This window comes from Trachemys scripta, chromosome 1 (genome assembly GCF_013100865.1).
Source record: "Trachemys scripta elegans isolate TJP31775 chromosome 1, CAS_Tse_1.0, whole genome shotgun sequence".
Taxonomy (NCBI): Eukaryota; Metazoa; Chordata; order Testudines; family Emydidae; genus Trachemys; species Trachemys scripta.
Genome location: NC_048298.1, coordinates 255162708 through 255183788, shown reverse-complemented (window position 1 = coordinate 255183788; position 21081 = coordinate 255162708). Strand labels below are relative to the sequence as shown.

Genomic DNA, 21081 nt, shown 5'->3' with positions numbered 1-21081 from the left:
GGGAAAAACCGGACATATGGTAACCCTAGTGGTGGCCGTTTACCAAGCCAAGGTCAGAGAAAAGCTGTAACCTTGGGAGTTTAATACAAGCCTGGAGTGGCAAGTATTAATTTTTAAAATCCTTGTGTGCCCCACTTCTGCACTGGGAGTGACAGAGTGGGGATTCAGCCTTGACACCATCCTCCTGACCAATTCCACTTATTAGTCTGATCTCTCTTCCCAGCAACTTACTGGAGCCCTCACCACTGTTGTGATATATGGAATCCCAATTCTTCAACAAGTGGCACTTATTTAAGAAACAAGTAACAACTACAGATATAAGCAAGCAGTGCTTTGAGCTCCAACTTTGTCTTCCTTGTTTAATTTTCTAGGCAAGGTGGCCTGTGCTCGGGCACTCAGCCCCAGCCGAAGGCAGCATAGGGCTTGGGGTGGTGGTGTCTGGCCCACCCGTGGGCGGCACGGGGCTGGGGGGAATCAGCTCTACGGGTAGCAGAGGGTTTGGGGGGCAGCCCCATCCTCAGGGGGGTATGGGCACAGAGGTGGGGGGAGGTCAGCCTCAGCCCTGGGCGGTGGGGGTGTGTGTGGCTCTGGCGAGCCCTGTAGGCAGGGGAGAGGGACAGCTCAGGCCCAGGTGAGCCCCAGCCATCTTGTTTTTACTTTAGGAAATATGGTCACCCTAGGCCTGGTATACAGTGCACAGAGACACCGAACACCCCTGGATGAGAGGTTTGGGGTGAAGGGAGGGGTCTGGGGCAGCAGGTTGGAGTGTTGGGTGTGTGTGCGGGCTCTGGGAGGCAGTTTGGGGGTAGGAGGGGACTCCGGGCTTGGGGTGCAGGGTCCCAGCGATGCTTACGATGGCTCCTGGGAAGTGGCCACCAGGTCCCTGCAGCCTGTAGACGCATGGGAAGCCAGGTCCTGCAGCTCTGATTGGTCATGCTTCCTGGCCAATTGGAGCTGTGGAGCCCGGCCTTGGGGCACGGGCAGCACATGGAGCCTCCCTGGCCGTCCACGTGTCTAGGGGCTGCAAAGACCTGGTGGCTGGTTCTGGGAGCCACACAGAGTTAGGGCAAGCAGGGAGCCTACCTTAACCCCGGGCCCCCGCTGCACTGCAGACTGGAGCTGCCAAGGTCCCTTTTCAACCAGGTGTTCCATTCAAAAAACAGGCACCTGGCAGCCCTATTACATACAATACCAAAATTGCCACCTGCCTAATGCAGTTTCATTTTGGTTCTATTGCTGACTCCAGAGCATTGGAGGGTTGGATTTTTTAAGTTTTCAGGGGGCAAGAGATCTAGGGAGGACCTACTCAGCAAAGTTATCAAACGTATTCAGGGGTAGCAGAAATTGCATAGTTTAAAATAGATGACCTGGGTGACGGGCCACCAAATCATCAGATGGTTTAAAGGCAAAGATATCTTAAGCTGATGTCAGAACACTTTGAAAATAATACTGTATTCAGACCCTACAAGTAAGATTTTGGAAAAGTTCTGTAATTCAGATTAGCATTAGGAGACTAAACGTTTGCCCTTCTGTTTGTGGGGTTAGGAAGGTTTCCAGCCTTTTGTAGATGTACTTATCTGCATGTCTTTATCTCTCAGAAACCTACTGCAAACATATTTGTTGGCATGTCAGTTGCATCAATCAGTTTTCAAAACCAATAGTTACATTCTTCTCCTTTATGGTAATACACAAGAGTATTTCAAAGTTGTGACTTCTGCATACATCTGGGGTGCTCAAATCCTCTGGAATAGTGAGATGCACCTCTGCTTATGTCTGCAGGAGGGATTTAGTGCAGAACACATTTTATTGGTATGGCTCAATAACTGATTTTCTTTAAATGGAGTCAGATGTTTCTCTACATAGTGAAAATCTGAAAGACCATACAGTATTATCAAGTTCTGAATTAAGTCCTCCAATGAACTGAATTAGTTCTGCCTAAAAACTGATGCCACTACAGAAGAACCTCAGAGTTATGAACTGACTAGTCAACTACAGACCTCATTTGTAACCGGAAGTATACAATCAGGCAGCGGCAGAGACAAAAAAAAAAAAGCAAATACAGTACAGTACTCTCTTATATGTAAACTATTACAACAATAAAGGGGAAGCAGCATTTTTCTTCTGCATAGTAAAGTTTCAAAGCTGTATTAAGTCAGTGTTCAGTTGTAAACTTTTGAAAGAACAACCATAATGTTTTGTTCAGAGTTATGAACATCTCAGAGTTACGAATAACCTCTATTCCCAAGGTGTTCGTAACTCTGAGGTTCTACTGTACATGACCCGAGGTGTGGAAAAGACTAAGATCCTGTTTAACTCCTCCTCCTCCATACAATATTCAGTTTGTGACTTAACATGTATCTTGTATCTGAGGGAAAAATGTTTATAACAACAGTTCCAACTGCTTTGAGAGCCATCCAGAATTTCCCCATACAATTTGTAGTAAACACAATAAAAAGCAAGGATAATTCTCCACAATATGTATTTATCATGAGAATGAACAAATCACTCCCATCTGGCATTGGATAAGCAAGTGGCAAGCTGTGACTTCTGTTAAACTGTTTTTGTTTTATTACCTCATCTTCCCAACCTATTCCCTTCCCCGTCCCATTTCTTTTTCATTCAGCTGTTGCATCCTGTCCCTTATGTAGTTTGTGAGCTCTCTCGGGCAAGGATTGTCTTTTTTGTTATTTGTCTGAACGTTACCTAGCACAGTGCGACCCTGATCCTTGATTGGGGTTCCTATATGCAGCTATAATAATGATTCCCCTAGTGATGTAGCTACGCTGGATCCATGCTGCTTGGGAATCCCCTTACCACAGCTACCTTAGGGACTTCATTATAGGTTGGGGGATCCCCACTTTACAAGAAAGGTGACGTAGGCTGTATTGTCTTTTTTTGTGGGACTTCCACAGGAGTGGTTGGGGACAGAGTACAAGAGGCTTCATGGGGTTCAGGGATAGAGTTGTAGAGACAGCTGACTCTTTCCTTCCTCACAGGAGGGTTGAGAGTCAGGCATGGAGGGTGCCATCTGCAAATGTGAAGTCAAGAAAGCACACTGTATTGGGCCCAGTAATGACCAGACTGGCCCTGCAATAACTGCCTTAAAGGCTGTCTACTTGTGGCCAGTTTGGATTAAAAAAATAAATAAAAAGGGGACAGTAGGCTCTTGCAAGTTGTTTCATGTTCTGAGTGACAGAAATTCTGAATATGTGGCTTGAGGAAACTACGTACGGTTAGGCTCTAAAGTCTAAGGGCAACTGGGAAGGTGGCTGTTCTTGTTAGGAAATAATTGTTAATGGGGTCCAAGTATACCTGATTAGTCTCTGAAGCAACAAGCAAAAAGCTTTTTCTAGTTATAAGAGCTTCCCGCCCTCTCTTTACTGTATTGTGTATCCCTGACTTACTGGGGGGCTAATATGAATGCCTCCATGAATCAAGGGATAGTGCTGTTTATACATGGCTGGAGTTCTAGACATTTTATGTATGCACCGGGCAACATCAGTGGTTGTGGGCACTTTCCTTTGTGAGGAGATTGAACCAGTTAACATCCTTGTTTTGTTTACTCTTTATCCCATGTGACATTAATTTGATTGGGGAAATGGGAACCAACTAAGCTGCATTTGACTGTCTTCATTAATGTTCTGGTATATAGTTTTAATATACATGCTTTAAAGCCTTCATATAAAAATCTGCTGTTCCACTATGACTCCATGGACTTCAGCAGAGATATTCTTGATTTACCCTGATGTAACTAAGAATAAATTTGACCCAATGAAGTCATACATTGCCCATCTTTCCAGAACACTTGGATATAATCCTCAATAGCTTAAATTGTTGTTAAATAGCTTTTTATGAAAATACCATTTTAAACACCCTGATTTGAGACCTCTCATGAAATATTCATTGTATAAAATGTATGCCTCCATTCCTCAAATATTATTTACCGTATCTTGGAATGATTTAACAGAGAGGATTAGAAATAGGATTTAAAAAGTAGCTAAAGGAATTATATGTATATATGTTTAAAAGCTCTTGTAGATTCAAAACCAGGGGAATGAAAGGTGAATGAGAATGGGTAGCAGTGTGGTTAGAAGTCAAGAGTAAATGACATCAGGTTTTGTCAGTTTTATCCTGGGCAATTTCCCCATTTTCAATCTTGCAGTCCTCATCCTATTGTTCTCCTCTTCCATCTGTCATGAGGAGGCTCCAGCATGTAAACCTAGCAACAGAATTAGACTTTCAACCAGAGAGCAGATTTAAGAGGATTTCTCATGTAAATTCCTAAGAAATCTCTTGATACGTATCAATAAAAGTTCTGTATTTGAGAACAGAATTTAACTCTTAGACAGACCTTTTAAATAATGCTATGTTTAAAGTTATAACTTTTTTTCCTGGAAATGTTGATTTACCCATTTTTAGAAGTGAACATTTGGATACACTGCAGTTTTTTAATTAAAATATTAATTTTTCTTCTTAGATCTTTACACTTTTCATTGCTCTGCATTACTTTATAAAGGGGAAAACATATCAGGTATTCAAATAAACAAGATAAATAAAAATTCTCCATGGATCTGTTTTTTGTGGAACAGGACCAGACATCTTTGAGAGCTTTGGGTAATGCTTTCATCTATGTCAGGAGTGGCCAAACTTACTGACCCTCCGAGCTGCATACAACAATCTTCAGAAATTTGATAGCTGGGGTGCACCAGTCCGGGTTCGGGGCTTCTGTCCCATGGGAGGCACCTGTCAGGGCTTGGGGCTTCAGCCCTGTTCCTGCTGAAGCCCCAAGCCCCAGCAGGCATGCCCCAGGGGGCTGAAGGCCCAAGATTCCCCCTGCCCTTTTCTCCCCCCTGCACCTTGCTGGGCAGAAGCCCCTACTCCACCACCCTGCTGCAAGGTGGAAGTCTCAAGCTCCCCACCACCAAGTCTGGTAGGGTGAAGAAGAATGGGGCGGGAGGGTTGGGGGGGGTGGACTCTGTGAGCCACACTTTAACTGTAAAAGAGCCTTATGTGGCTCGTGAGCCACAGTTTGGTCACCCCTGACCTATGTCATCTTTGTTACAAAAGGGAAATCGACTAAGCGGCGGTTCTGCAGGAAAGGACCTGGGGATTACAGTGGACGAGAAACTAGATATGGGTCAACAGTGTACCCTTGTTGCCAAGAAGGCTAACGACATATTGGGCTGCATTAGTAGGAGCATTGCAGCAGATTGAGGGAAGTGATTATTCCCCTCTATTCGGCACTGGTGAGACCACATCTGGAGTATTGCATCCAGTTTTGGGCCCGCCACTACAGAAAGGATGTGGAGAAATTGGAGAGAGTCCAGCAGAGGGCAATGAAAATTATTAGGAGTCTGGGACACATGACTTATGAGGCAAGGCTGAGGGAACTGGGGTTATTTAGTCTGCAGAAGAGAAGAGTGAGGAGGGATTTGATAGCAGACTTCAACTACCTGAAGGGAGGTTCCAAAGAGGATGGAGCTAGGCCAGTCGTGGGCAACCTGCACGTGGCCTGTCAGGGTAATCCGCTGGCAGGCCGCAAGACAGTTTGTTTACATTGACTGTCCGCAGGCATGGCTGCCAGCAGCTCCTAGTGGCCGCGGTTCACCGTTCCCGGCCAATAGGAGCTGCGGGAAGCAGTGGCCAGCGTGTGCCACTTCCTGGAGCTCCCATTGTCCAGGAATGGTGAACCGCAGCCACTGGGAGCTGCAGACGGGCAATGTAAACAAACTGTCTTGTGGCCTGCCAGCGGATTGTTCTGATAGGCTGCATACGGCCCAGGGGCCACAGGTTGCCCACCACTGAGCTAAGCTGTTCTCAGTGGTGGCAGATGACAGAACAAGGAGCAATGGTCTCAAGTTGCACTGAGGGAGGTCTAGGTTGGATATTAGGAAAAACTATTTCACTAGGAGAGTGATGAAGAACTGAAATGGGTTATCTAGGGAGGTGGTGGAATCTCCATCCTTAGAGGTTTTTAAGGCCCGGCTTGACAAAGCCGTGGCTGGGATGATTTAGTTGGGGTTGGTCCTGCTTTGAGCAGGGGTTTGGACTAGATGACCTCCTGAGGTGTCTCCCAACCCTGATCTTCTATGTTTCTATGATCTTGTATGTCACAGTGCACTGTACAAATAATGATAAATTTGGAAAATAAAAGTGTATTTCTTTCTCTAGGGGCTGATCTTCAAGTTTGTACATCTAAAAATCTAACGTGTTGTACCAAAAAGATGGAGGAGAGATACCAGATTGTAGTAAAGCAGGATATACAACAAGTGCTTCAAACATCAAGCTCTACTTTAAAGTTTTTAATATCTCATAATGCAGCTGCTTTTCAAGGTAAATCTTTCTGCTGTACATGTCAAAGTTTGTTCAAAGAGCATTTTCTTAACTTTATCATATGCTTAAACTGATCTGTGATAAGTTATCTATTTTAGTTCCTCTTAATGCTTATTGTACTTTATCAAAGAGCGTATTAATTGTGGAGGACTGGCAACTTGACTGTGTGGCTGGTAACTAGTGGTCTTTGAGAAAAATAAGGAAGTGGGTTTAATTAGGCACTTTGTTTAGGACTTTACACCTATGAGTATCTAAAAAGTGTCATGATAAATTTCACCTCGATATGCATGCACACTGCAAAGCCCTCCCTCGGATCAATTAGTCCTTGGCAGGGTTGGTGGTGTAGTAGCCGTTCAGCGGGTTCTCTCAACTGCAACCCCTCCACACTGGTTAGGGGTCCTCTGCATAGGCTGAGGTGGAGGGCAGTTGGGGGCATGGAAAATGGGAGGAACATGGGCTACGTGAGTATATGTAATAAACTAATGGAAAGAGAGAGCGCGTAGGGCAAAGCCCTGGTCTTGCTGGAGTCTTGCTATTTGTCTTTCAAGGTACTTGTGTGGCCCTGATCATCAAAGTGCCTTGCAAGGATTCATAAATTTATCCTTACAACACCCCAGTGAGGTAGGGAAATATTGTTATGATATGTGAGTGTTAGCTCCCTATAGCCTTGGAAAGCTGCCCCTACTGTTGGCTATATCATAATTTTTCAGCAAATGAAGTGAACTGATAACCCATTAACATTGACACTACATCATCATCCTGTTCAAATGTAACTCTACATAGGCTGAGGCTTCAGATGTTAACTCACATGTAACTTGATTACAAGAATATGCCCATCTGCCCACATTGTATTCACTCTCCAGAACTATAAACCCTAACACCAAATTCCCACTGTCACCTTTACGGGACTAACTTCACTTCTGTCCTTTTTCTGGTCTCTGAGTACATACCTCAGGTGTTAGGCCTCTTGTTCTCATCTGTTTTTGGGTGGTAATTGCTAAGCCTTTGTTCGTCCAATGACTATGCTGTCTAAAGAGACAGGCAGCCATTTTGTCTTTTCAGTGATGACTGTCACCAGAGGGGATAAATGCACTGGGTGCTTTCTGATAGGATCTTTACTTTGGTCTCCTTTATTTTTCTTTTAATCAGAAATAAGTTATTCAAATTAAGTGTCTGTTTTCTCTTCGTGTATAGGGAAAAATACCTCTTAAAATTGAATTAGCTAACTTGTAAGGAGCTTTTAATATTGAGGCTTTAAAATGAATGATCAGTTGTATATTGAATTTCCTTTTTATAGAAGGAAGAATAGATTCATAGATTCCAAGATCAGAAGGGACCACTGTGATCATCTAATCTGACCTTCTGTATAACACAGGCCATAAAACTTTCCTAAAATAGTTTCTAGAATAAATCATTTAGGAAAAGAAATCCATTCTTGATTTAAAATTGTCAGTGACTGAGAATCCACCATGACTTTTGGTAAATTGTTCCATTGGTTAATTACTCTCATGTTAAAAAATTATGCCTTATTGCCAGTCTGAGATTTTCTAGCTTCAACTTCCAGCCATTGAATTATTTTATACCTTTCTCTGCTAGACTGAAGAGACCATTATTAAATATTTGTTCCCCATGTAGATACCTATAGACTGTAAACAAGTCACACCTTACCCTTCTTTTTGTTAAGCTAAATAGATTGAGCTCCTTGAGTCTAAAGGATTAGAAAACATGCATTATAGTGATAATCATTCTCATGGCTCTTCTCTGCAGTTCTCCAGTTTTATAAACATCTTTCTTGAATTGTGGGCACCAGAACTGGATGTTCCAGCAATAGTCGCACCAGTGCCAAATATAGAGGTAAAATAACCTCTCTACTCCTGCTTGAGATCCCCCTGTTTATGCATCCCAGGATCACATTAGCAGCACATTTTCACCTGATTATCCACCACAACCCCCAAGTCTTTTTTCAGAGTCACTGCTTCCCAGGATACAGTCCCCATCCTGTATGTATGACCTATATTCTTTGTTCCTAGATTTGTAAATTTATGTTTAGCCATATTAAAACGCATATTGTTTGCTTGCGCCCAGTTTACCAAGCAATCGAGATTGCTCTGAATCAGTGACCTCTCTGCTTCATTATTTACCTTATGCTAATTATTGTGTCATCTGCCAACTTTACCAGTGATCATTATATGTAATTTTCCCACAAGTCATTGATAAAAATGTTAAATAGCATAGGGCTAAGAACTGATCTTTGAGGGACCCCACTAGAAACACACCCACTCAACTACTAAGTTTAGTAGCTTCTATTTAATATCCTCCAGATATATTAGTGGAATAGAAAGAATGTTATCATCATGACCATATTATGAGACTGTTATCTGTTATTTTTACAAAAGTACAAAACAGAAATATTTATTGATCACTTCTGCCTTTTCTGCATTATTATTGAATATTCTACCATTGCCATTTAGTAGTGGACCAAAATCAAGGTCAGGATTCTTTTGGTTTCTAATATATTTAAAAAAATCCTTAACTCTGCTGGCCAAAGAGTGCCTCCTTGTAGCCTTTTGCTTCCCTTATCAATTTTCTACAATTCCTACCTTCTGATTGACATTCTTTACTATCAACTTGCCCTTTCTTTCATTTGTATTTTTTTTTAAATGTTTATAGCTTTACTTCCCCTCAAACCCAGGTGAGAAGGAAATACTGTAGCATGTGTAAGCTCTCAGCCATCTCTAGGTTTAAAACTTTATTTGACCTTAAAGAGATGACTTGTAGAAATTTGGGTGTTGAATGTACAATTGAGTTTAAAAGGAAAATCATCACCAGTGTTGCCGAAAATTTGAGGTGGTTGCTAAATTCAAGTATGGCCATTGCAGCCAGATATGCCGAAATAAACTTGCATGGATTCCAGATGTCCTAAAATGCTGTTCTTGATGTGTGTTTGGGTCTTTCAAGTCACAGAACACATAAGTGATTGCTGAAATATTCTCAAGGTCATTCTCATTGGCCTGGGAGCCGTGATCGGCCGAACCTGCGGACACGGCAAGTAAACAAACCGGCCCGGTCCACCAGGGTGCTTACCCTGGCGGGCCGTGTGCCAAACGTTGCCAGTCCCCTTTGTATAGTATTATTTTAGAAATGTATATCATCACTTAATAAAATACTAGTATAATGCATATGCACAAGAGGGAAGAGTTAATATTGCAGACTTCATTCTGGTATTTCCTGACATATGTGCTCTTAACTAAGAAAACCTTAATGATCTTGTGATGCAATTTTTAAAAAAATATATTACACAGTATCATGATATTATGTTGCAAAATTATGACTACAAAATAGATCCAATACCTACTTTAATCTAAGCAAGGAGGATTAAGTGGATTTACAGACATGTGCAATATTTGTTTGAGATTATAGTGCCAGGGCCACCCAGAGGATTCAGGGAGCCTAGGGCAAGACATTTTCGGGGGCCCCTTCCATAAAAAGAAGTTGCAATGCTGTAGAATAGTATATTCTTGGGGGGGGCCACTGTGGGGCGCGGAGCCTAGGACAAATTGCCCCACTTGCCCCCCTCCCCCGGGCGACCCTGTACAGTGCTATTAAATGTGATGAAGTTGCAACCAATTAAATTAAATGAATTATGTGGACAAGAAAATATATTGCAAACTTCTAAACCACTTTCTTTGGTAGGCTACTTGGCCATCAGGTACAATGAACATTTGTTCATCCCTGTAAAAAAAAAAAAAAAAAAAACAATCTGTGGTGGCAGGGATTCAAATGTTTTCAGTTTCAAAGGTTTCTTAGAAAATGACTTGAAGACCAGAAAACTCTTTTCAGCAGGAGCTGCCATTTCCTACTTCTGGTTTCAAGTGATACATTGCTTCGTAGATAATTTGTAATATAGGGAGTCACTTCAAAGCAAAGGTTTAACTTTTTCCTTCTCTTTCTAGTCTGTAGTTCTTTATAGTGAAAACACAATGCAATATATATATAAATTAAATCCAAGCACTTGATGATTTCACATTTCCTTGACTACATGGATAAAATTATTCTGGGTCAGATTATAACAGCACAAAAACTAATGGGCTGATTCCAGAGAATCATAGAAGGGACTGCAAGGGTCATCTAGTCTAATCACCTGCCAAGATATGGGGTTTGTTGTGTCTAACCCATCCAAGACAGATGGCTATCCAGCCTCCTTTTGAAAACGTCCAGTGAAAGAGTTTCCACAACCTCCTGAGGCAGTTCCATTGTCCTTCTGTTCTTTCTGTTTTTCCTGAGATTTAATCTAAATCTGCTATGATGTAATTTGAACCCATTGCCTCTTGTCCTTCCCTCTGTGGCAAAAGAGAACAACTTTTCTCCATCTTTTTTATGGCAACCTTTCAAGTATCTGATGACTGCTATCATTTCCCCACCTTAATCTCTTTTCCCAACTAAACATACCCAGTTCCTTCAGCCTTTGCTTATGTGTCTTACATTCCATCCCTCTGATCATCTTTGTTGCTCACCTCTGGATCCTTTCCAATTTCTCTACATCCTTTTCTATACATTGGTAACCAAAACTGGATACAGTACTCTAGCTGAGGCCTAACCAGTGCTGAGCAGAGCGATACTTTCACCTCCTATGACTTGAATGCTATATCTCTGTTAATGCAATCTAAAATTGCATTTGCTTTTTTTTGCAACAGCATCGCATTTCTGACTCATATTGAGGTTGTGATTCACCGCAACTCCCTGATCCTTTTCAGCGGTGCTGCTGCCAAGTCAGTTTTCCCCCACTCTGTATTTGTGCATTTGGTTTTTCTTCCGAAGTGTAGCACCTTACATTTTTCTTTGTTGAATTTCATTTTGTTGTCCATAGCCCAATTCTCCAGTGTATCTAGACCTCTCTGAATTTTAGCTCTATCTTCCAAAGTATTGGCAAGCCTTCCTAGCTTTGTATCACCTACAAACTTGATCATTAAGTTCTCTATACCCACATCCACGTCATTAATAAAGATGTTAAACCACACCAACTCAGAACCCCACTTGAGATCTCCCTCCAATCCAACATCATTTCATTAATAGTTACTATTTTGTTTGCGGTTCTTTAACCAATTATGTATCCACTTAATGGTAGTTCTGTCAAGCCTGCATTTCTCCAGCTTACTTATCAGAATGTCATGCATGCTGTGGCAAAAACCTTGCTGAAGTCCAGGTATATTATGTCCACTGCATTCCCCCATCCACCAAATCAGTTACCCTGTCAAAGAAGGAAATCAAGCTGGTTTGGCATGATTTATTCTTGGCAAATCCATGCTGGCTGCTGGTGATTACCCTTCCTTCTCCAGGTATTCGCAAATTGAATGTTTTATACATTGCTCTAGTAGCTTCCCAGGTATCGAAGTCAGGCTAAATATTCTGTAGTTTCTAGGCTCCTCCTTTCCCCCCTTTTTGAAGATAGGCACTGCGTTAGCCCTTCTCCAGTCTTTCGAGACCTCTCCTGTCATTCATGAGTTTGTAAATATTATTGCCAGTGGCTCTGAGATTTCTTCAGCTAATTCCTTCAGTACCCTTGACTGAATAGCATCTGGTCCTGCTGATTTGAATGAATTCAGATTGGTCAAAAGATCTCTGATGCATTGCTTACTTAACCCAATCTGCATCCCTTCCCCTTTATTGTACATGATAACTTCGCTAGTCATCCGGTCACATTTTTTGTGAGAAAGCTGACGTGAAGTAGAAATTGAGCAGCTCTAACTTCCTATCATCTTCCGTCAGCTGCTCACCTTCTCCACTGAGTAGCAGACTCACACTGTCCTTGATCGTTCTTTTTTGTCTGACATATCTGAAGAACACCTTCTTGTTGTCACTAATATTTCTTGCCAGATGTAACTCATTCTTTGCCATGGCTTTCCTGAATTTGTCCCTATATGCTCAAGCTATTCCCATGTGTACTTCCTTGGTAATAGGCTCCTCCTTCCATTTCCTGTATGTATCCCCTTAGCTAAAAAGCTACTTGTGCAGCCACATTGGCCTCCTGTGGCTCTTCTTATCTTTCCTCTGTGTTGGAATAACTTGATGTTAAGCCTCTAGTATTACATCTTTTAAGAACTGCCAGCCCCCTTTGACTCCTTTTCTTCCTGATTGGTCTTTCCATAGGACCTTGCCTACGTGGGGGAGGGATAGCTCAGTGGTTTGAGCATTGGCCTGCTAAACCCAGGGTTGAGAGTTTAATCCTTGAGGAGGCCACTTAGGGATCTGGGGCAAAATCAGTACTTGGTCCTGCTAGTGAAGGCAGGGGGCTGGACTCGATGACCTTTCAAGGTCCCTTCCAGTTCTAGGAGATAGGATAGGATACTATTTCTCTGAGTTGGTTGAAATCTGCCTTTTTGAAGTCCAGTGTCCTCGTTTTGATGATCTCAGGTCCTCCTTTCCATAGGATCTTGAATTCTATTAGATCATGATCACTTCCTCCTAAGTTCCCGACCACCTTCATGTTTACAACTAATTCATCCCTGTTCGTTAAAACCATACCCAAAATGGATGACCCCGTAGTTGTTTCCTCAACTTTCTGAACCAGAAAGGACGTACTATGTTTTACTGCAATAGTCTTCCAAAAAATATCAGGGAAGTCAAAATCCCCCATTAATCCTAGCTCCAGTGTGTTAACTAATCTTGTTACCTGCTTGTAGAATGACTCATCCACTTCCTCTTCCTGATTTGATGGTATATAATAGACCCCCACCATAACATTGCTACTGTTCTTTTCCCTGGTTATCCTCACCCAGAGACTCTCAGGACTGTCACTCACTTCCCATTGAACCTCAGAGCAAGTGTATACAGTGCATAAGTGTATACATTCTTGACATACTTTTCCCCATAGTTACCCTTTTGAAACAAGCTATTTCCCCCAATGCTGGTACTCCAATCCTGGGAGTTGTCCCACCAAGTGTCTGTGATGCCAATTAAGTCAAAATTTTCTTCATATACCATGACTTCCAGTTCATCCTGCTTGTTACACACATTCCTTGCATTTGTATACTGGCATCGAAGATATTTTGCAGCCATAATGCAGTACACTCGGACCATACCTGTACTCTGACCCTACTCTGGGGGCTGTGAGCAAGGCTGGTGTGCCCTTATACTATTCTACACCAGCTGAGCAGGACCTCTACTCCGATGATACTCTTAAGTGGCAGGTTCTGACTGCTTTATGCTATCAGAATAGTGAAAAGGCGGTGTAGTGTAACTGAGAATCAGACCCAACTTGTTTGTATCTAGTTTCATGTAAAAAACAGCATTGAAGGATTGTCAAAAGGCGAGAATATTTAGGTGAGTATTTGAAACTTCATTATTAATTCACACTTGTGCTTGTATTGCAAACAAATCTTTAAGTACTCCAGGGTTTTTTATTTCTATTCAACCTTATTTTTAGTTTTTGGATACATTTGCATACATTATATCTTGTGCTATATATACCTCCTACAGGTGTCAACTCTGGCTAGTATAGGAGTTTAAAGGGGTTTGTAATGATTATGACTCTCTCATGTCACTCTTACATTTTATTTTATGTGACCTTTGAACTAGTCACTTAATTGGTCTCTGCCTCAGTTTCTGAACTGCAAATTGGTGATAATACTACTTAGTATTTGACATGTTTTTATAGCACTTTACAGATATTAACTAATTAATCCTCATAACTCCTTTGTAACATAGGTAGGTAGGCAACCTTCTTGAAGAGGAGGACACTTAGGCAGAGAGGTGAAGTGACTAAGGGTATGTCTATACTAGCACTTTTGTTGGTAAAATTTTTGTTGGTTGGGGTGTGAAAAAACACCCCCCTGACCGACAAAAATGTCACCAACAGAAGCGCCAGTGTGGACAGCACTATGTCGTCAGGAGACGCTCACCTGCCGACATAGCTACCACCACTGCTCATTGGGGATGGCTTAATTATGCTGGCAGGAGAGCTCTCTCCCGCTGGCTTAGATTGGCTACACATGAGACTTTACAGCCGCACTAGTGCAGCGGTACAACTGTGCCACTGTAATTTCATAGGGTAGACATAGCCTTAGGTTGTAAGCTCTTTGGGATAGGCACTGTCTCTCACTGTGTGACCTATAGGTGCTATTAAAATAAATTGGAATTATTTAAACTTTCCTTATGTGAAATTTGTGGGGCATGTGACTTTCTTTTTCAGATAATGTTTTTTGAAGTGAGGTTTCGTTATTTGAGGTTCTAATTTATATCAGATACAAAAGGTGACATATTTACATTCAGAAACCTGGAAAATTTGGCTGACTGGTCATAAAAAATACAATACATTTGTTAACATAATGATCCAAACAGGGCACTTGAGGAGACTCACAATGATGATATGAAGTAGGACAGTATTATGTGGAAAACAGTCAGGAAGTGAGGTTAATGGTTCAGAACAGACTGAAGTCTGCTATAATCAGTGCAGTTTCATAGAAGGCCATTTCTATTCTATAGCCTTCTATCCAAGGCAAAAGATGTTGTTTTTCCAGTGTAATGCAGGTTATACAGTACTTGGAATATCATTCAATATTCTGATTCCCTCAGTTTTAAAAAAATTATTAAAAGTTAAAAAGATGGAAGAGCAACCAAAATGATACGTAGATGTGAAAATATTATTTAGAAAGAAGGATTAAGGGAATTAAAAGTGTTTAGCCTAAAGAAATCATGTTTTAAGTTTGACCTACAAATGCTAACAAAAATGTTCATTTAATTAGGAATATAATAAAATAAAAATAGGGATAGTAAGGCAGTGCTATACTGTGATAACATGGGACTGATATGACTCCTCTGATCTGGCTCCAGACTTCCATGCTGTGTCCACTTTTATAAGCATAGATCCGAGTTTTGCAAACACTGGAATATGTGTCTAATATTAAGAATATAAGCAATCCCATTGACATCGGTGTGGGATTGTGGTCCTAGAACATGGAGCTGCTGAACCTGAATGTCATGACTTGGGGAAAACGAAGATAAGTAACAATGTGTGAAATTCATAATGACATGCCACAACATAGGTTTCAAGTATTTTTCTATTTTGTTACAGACGTAAACAGGCTTATTTTTGCCCTAAATATTGCCCAAGTTAAACATTTGCAAGCCAGTCACGTTTTCCAGCAATAATGGAATTATATACTACATTTTCAAGAGACAAGAAGCCAGTTTGAGAAAGAAGGCTTCTTTCTAAGCAAAACTGGACTCGAAATTGGCTGGTGCTTGTTGGGATTTTATTTTTCAGTAAAAACTGTTTTCTTTTATCCAAAACATGCAAAAATCAACTTTTACATGTGAAAGTTTTCAGTTAAAAAGTAGTCATTTTGACAAAACTGCAAATGAAGCAAAATTTAGAGGAGTTGTAATTGTATGAAATAAAATGTAAACATTCCACAAAAACTCCTTTGAGCAAAAATAATGAATTTTACACTACTATAATTGACTTTGTGTGTGCTTAATGTAAATAGTTCAGAAGGAAGGAGAACTATACACACTTAGAGGTAGTATAAAACAAAGAACAATGGGCGCAGAATAATAGAAGACAAATTCAACTTGGAATTCTGGAAGTACCCTGATGGCAACTAGAAATGGACAGCAAAAAGTCCACTTACCCTCCTGTTCACATCTTTCCAGTTCACATAGAAAGTCACCAGCAGTACTGAATAAGACATAGTATTAAGGGCACATGAGCAGTCCAAGTTGAATGGAAAGTTTGATATTTAAAACAGGGACTAGCAGCAACTATTCCCCCAGGATTCATATCCCTCATGTCTTTTCCCTGAATGAAGGGCTGTGAGGAAAGATGGGTCTTGTAGCATGACTAAAAGTCAGCAAATCCGAGCTTTTGGAGAATCGTTGAGGGAAGTGACTTCCCCTGTGATGATCCCATTGTTACTCCAGCTGACCATTAGCTCAATCTCTATAGCAGATTCCAATCTGACATGCTTTTTATTTTTGTCGTCTCAGTAGATCCAGGCTGTAGGGCCAGAATTTTCAAAAGAGGCCAATACTTTTTAGATAGCTCAGGTTTTTTTTATTGCCCAATTTCAGAGGTGCTGATCACACAGTTCCCAATGACTTCTGAAAATCAGGTGCAATTGTCTCAAGTTGGGTATCCAAAAGTAATGTCTGCCTTTGAAAATTTGACCTTAGGAATCACACACTATGCTCTTGAGCCCAGAACATTTGGTAGTAGTAAAGCCAGGAAGAGGTCATTAAATTTATGTGAGAGTCTAAATTTTTCTGCTCTGTACATATCGTTTTTGTTTTAATTTGCTTGGCAAATTAAGTCCAGAGTCCACTAGAGAATTTAAAAGGGAAGAACAGTATATTTGTAATGTAACTGGTGTTAAGCCAGGTGTATATCATTAACACGTATTGTTTGAAACTTGCCTTTCTCATAAATTGAATTCTTCATTTACTTGCTCATACTACGTACTTTCCTGACATAATTATGAAATGTATCTTACAGGTCTGACTTTCTTTTGAATGTTTGTTTTTTTTTCCCTGTGATGCTTTGTATTTAATAGTAAACTGGTTCTCATTTGAATAAAAGAGCAAAATAAATAATACTAAATGTTCTATTCCTGTGTGATAAGCAAAGAAAGCGTGATTTTTATAGCAGAATTTATATAGAGGCAATGTCTGTGAACGACAGGCAAACGTTTAATTCTCTGGAATAAAAGGGCTTAAGAGAATTAACATGGTATACCTTAGGCTTTATGTTGGAGGTGGGGGAAGCTATGAGATGGTCCAGGAGCGCCTAGGAGCTGTTAACTGTGAATGGTCCTTCCCACGACGCTTCCATTTTATGGGCCTGGAGCGCCTTTAAGACCATGACTTGGTCTCCTACTTTGAAGGACTGTTCTCTGGAATGTTTATCATACAAGGTCTTTTGCTCTTCCTGAGCATCCTTTAGGTTTTCTTTAGCAAGGGCTAAAGAGTGTCGGAGGATGCTTTGTAGGTTGCTTACAAAGTCTAGAATGCTAGTTCCTGGAGAAGGCGTAAACCCTTCCCATTGCTGCTTCACCAACTGTAATGGCCCCTGAACCTCGCGGCCATACACAAGTTCAAATGGTGAAAACCCTAAACTGGGATGTGATACAGCCCTGTAGGCAAAAAGCAACTGCTGCAATACTAGGTCCCAATCAATGGAGTGTTCATTTACGAATTTATGTATCATGGCCCCCAAAGTTCCATTAAAGCTCTCCACCAGGCCATTGGTTTGATGGTGGTAAGGGGTGGCAACCAAGTGATTCACCCCATGAGCTTCCCACAGGTTTTTCATGGTCCCTGCCAGGAAATTAGTTCCCGAATTGGTAAGGATGTCGGAGGGCCCATCTACCCTGGCAAAAATGGCTGCTAATGCCTGGCACACACTTTTAGCCCTGGTGTTGCTTAAGGGTACTGCTTCCAGCCATCGGGTAGCAAAATCCATGAAAGTCAGTATGTACTGCTTTCCTCTGGGGGTCTTCTTTGGGAAAGGACCCAGAATATCCACAGCTACTCGCTGAAATGGGACCTCAATTATGGGTAGTGGCTGGAGAGGGGCTTTAACCTGGTCTTGGGGCTTTCCCACTCGTTGGCACACCTCACAAGACCGGACATAATTAGCAACGTCCTTGCCCATTCCCTCCCAGTGGAAGGACTTCCCCAACCAGTCTTTGGTTCTATTCACCCCAGAATGGCCACTGGGATGATCATGGGCTAAGCTCAAGAGCTTTACCCGATACTTAGTGGGAACTACCAACTGTCTTTGAGGATGCCAGTCTTCCTGGTGCCCACCAGAAAGAGTCTCCTTGTATAAAAGTCCTTGTTCTACAACAAACCGGGATCGGTTAGAAGAGCTGAGAGGCGGTGGGGTGCTCCGTGCCACCGCCCAAGGTTTCTGAGAGCTGTCATCTGCTTCCTGCTCGGCCTGGAACTGTTCCCTTGATGCTGGAGACATCAGTTCCTCCTTGGACTGTGGACTGGGGCTTGGTTCCTCTGGAAGCAATGCAGGTGCTGGGGCTGTTTCCATTGACTGTGAACCGCTGTCCGCTGGTGCACTATGTGGTATTTCAGGCTCTGGCTGAGCCTCTTGGGTAGGGTTATCTGCTGCTTCTGCCAGTTCAGGCTCGCTGGTGCCCTCTGGCGTTGGAGTGGTAGACGGGTTTGCAAGCGCTGGACTCAGTGCTGGCAATGGTTGTGTTGCTGGTCGCGTTGCCAGTTCCGGTTCTGGGACTGGCTTTGGCTGGGTCTCTGGGATTGGATCCACTACGGCTGTTGCAGTCGTTGGCAGGGGATCCAGTTCCACCACCTTTGTTTGGGTCTCTGGTAACACAGACGGGGCCCTGGGGGACGGCTCAGGAACAGGGATGGGGGTGAAAGCTTGCTTAGCCTGGCTGCGGGTGACTAGTCCCACCCTCTTGGCTAGCTTCACATGGTTGGCCAAGTCTTCCCCCAGAAGCATGAGGATGGGATAATTGTCATAGACTGCAAAAGTCCACATTCCTGACCAGCCCTTGTACTGGACATGCAACTTGGCTGTAGGCAAGGTTACAGACCGTGACATGAAGGGTTGAATTGTCACTGGAGCCTCTGGGTTGATGAGTTTGGGGTCCACTAGGGATTGGTGGATAGTTGACACTTGTGCCCCAGTGTCCCTCCAAGCGATAACCTTCTTTCCGCCCACTCTCAAGGTTTCCCTTCGCTCCGAGGGTATGAGAGAGGCATCTGGGTCTGGGGATCTTTGGTGTGATTGGGGTGTAATGAACTGTAATTGGTTGGGGTTCTTGGGGCAGTGAGCCTTTATATGTCCCAGTTCATTACATTTAAAACATCGCCCTGCTAAGGTATCACCGGGGCGATGTTGGTTGGTGGAGACTGGTGTGGTGGGGTGAGAAGGTGTCTGGGGTTTCCCTTGGGACGTGGGTGGGGCCTGGGGTTGTCCCCAGTGGTAAGATTTGGTTTCGGGTTGCCCCTTCTGATATTCGTTCCAACTGCTACTAATTTTTTTCTTTTCTGCCACCTCAACCCATTTGGCTCCAATCTCCCCCGCCTTGGTTACAGTTTTGGGCTTCCCATCTAGGAGGTACCTTTCTATTTCCTCAGGAACACTCTCTAAAAACTGCTCCATTTGCATTAGGAAGGGCAACTCTTCCATAGATTTAACATTTGCTCCTGATATCCGGGCATCCCAATTTTTCCCAATGTGGTAGGCATGTCGGGTAAATGACACATTGGGTTTCCACCTTAGGGCTCTGAACCGCCGCCGAGCATGCTCAGGTGTTAGCCCCATTCTGATTCTGGCCTTGTTTTTAAAAAGTTCATAACTGTTCATGTGTTCCTTAGGCATTTCAGCCATCACCTCTGCTAAGGGTCCACTGAGCTGTGGCCTCAGCTCTACCATGTACTGGTCTGTAGTGATGCTGTATCCAAGGCAGGCCCTTTCAAAATTTTCTAAGAAGGCCTCAGTATCATCGCCTGCCTTGTAGGTGGGGAATTTTCTGGGATGGGAAGTGGTACCTGGAGAGGGGTTGTTAGGATTGGCTGTTGTATCCAGCCTAGCCCGTGCTAATTCCAGTTCATGCTTCCTTTCTTTTTCTCTTAGCACCATAGCTCTCTTGTAGGCCTCCTCTTTGGTTTTTTCTTCTCTTTCACTCTGCTCTTTCTCGAGTTTTTTTTTTTTAATTGAAGCAGTCTCCGACGTTTTTTTTCATTTTCATTTGCTTTTAGTCTGGCCAGTTCTATTTTGTTAGCTACTTCTTCGGAAGTCATTTTCCTGTTTTCTTGTGCTGGGTCACACCCCTCTGCAGTTGACTGAAACTGGGATGCACTCAGCTCAGGCTGCTGCTGAGGTAACAGAGACTTTCTAACTGGCTATCTCCAAGTAGAAAGCAAAAAAAAAAACAATTCAGCTTGTAAATTCCTTTTACCAGTTGTTTGCTCACTGATTGAACCCTTCTCTTAACAAAGACCCTTGTTAAAAAAAAAACTTAGCACCTCTGCCTTCAGGCAAGGAGAGATAAGATATGCATCTACCTTCAGCTCTGCTTTCCAAGCAGCTAGAAAGGAGAGAAAAAAATCTTACTGACTTTTGGTTTAAAATGATCCCACCGCTCTGCCACCATGTCAAGGCTGCTTCCCCACTTTGAACTTTAGGGTACAAATGTGGGGCCTGTATGAAAACTTCTAAGCTTAACTACCAGCTTAGATCTGGTCCGCTGCCACCATCCCAAAGCTAATTCCCTTCCCTGGGTAGCCTTGAGAGACCTTCACCAATTCCCCGGTGAATACAGATCCAAACCCCTTGGATCTTAAAACAAGGAGAAATTAACCATCCCCCTCCTTTCTCCTACCAACTGCTGGTGGATCAAGATCCAACCCCCTTGGATCTAAAAACAAGGAAAAATCAATCAGGTTCTTAAAAAGAAGGCTTTTCATTAAAGAAAAAGGTAAAAATCATCTCCTGTAAAATCAGGATGGAAAAATAAATTTACAGGGTAATCAAACTTAAAGAGCTCAGAGGACCCCCCTCTAGCCTTAGGTTCAAAGTACAGCAAACAGAGATAAACACTCTAGCAAAAGGTACATTTACAAGTTGAGAAAACAAAGATAAACTAACACACCTTGCCTGGCTGTTTACTTACCAGTTTGAAATATGAGAGACTTCTTCAGAAAGATTTGGAGAACCTGGATTGATGTCTGGTCCCTCTCAGTCCCAAGAGCGAACAACTTCCCAAACAAAGA

At 42.4% G+C, this 21081-nt stretch overlaps 1 protein-coding gene across 1 annotated transcript in view; it reads left to right on the top strand.

The window, feature by feature from the left end:
* The window catches only part of GPC5 (glypican 5), a 1030278-nt gene that overhangs the window by 42087 nt on the left and 967110 nt on the right, over window positions 1-21081 (top strand). Inside the window, exon 2 of the mRNA XM_034758271.1 lies at window positions 6172-6333. Within this exon, the coding sequence (XP_034614162.1) occupies window positions 6172-6333 (162 nt within the window). The remainder of the gene's footprint in view (window positions 1-6171; window positions 6334-21081) is intronic.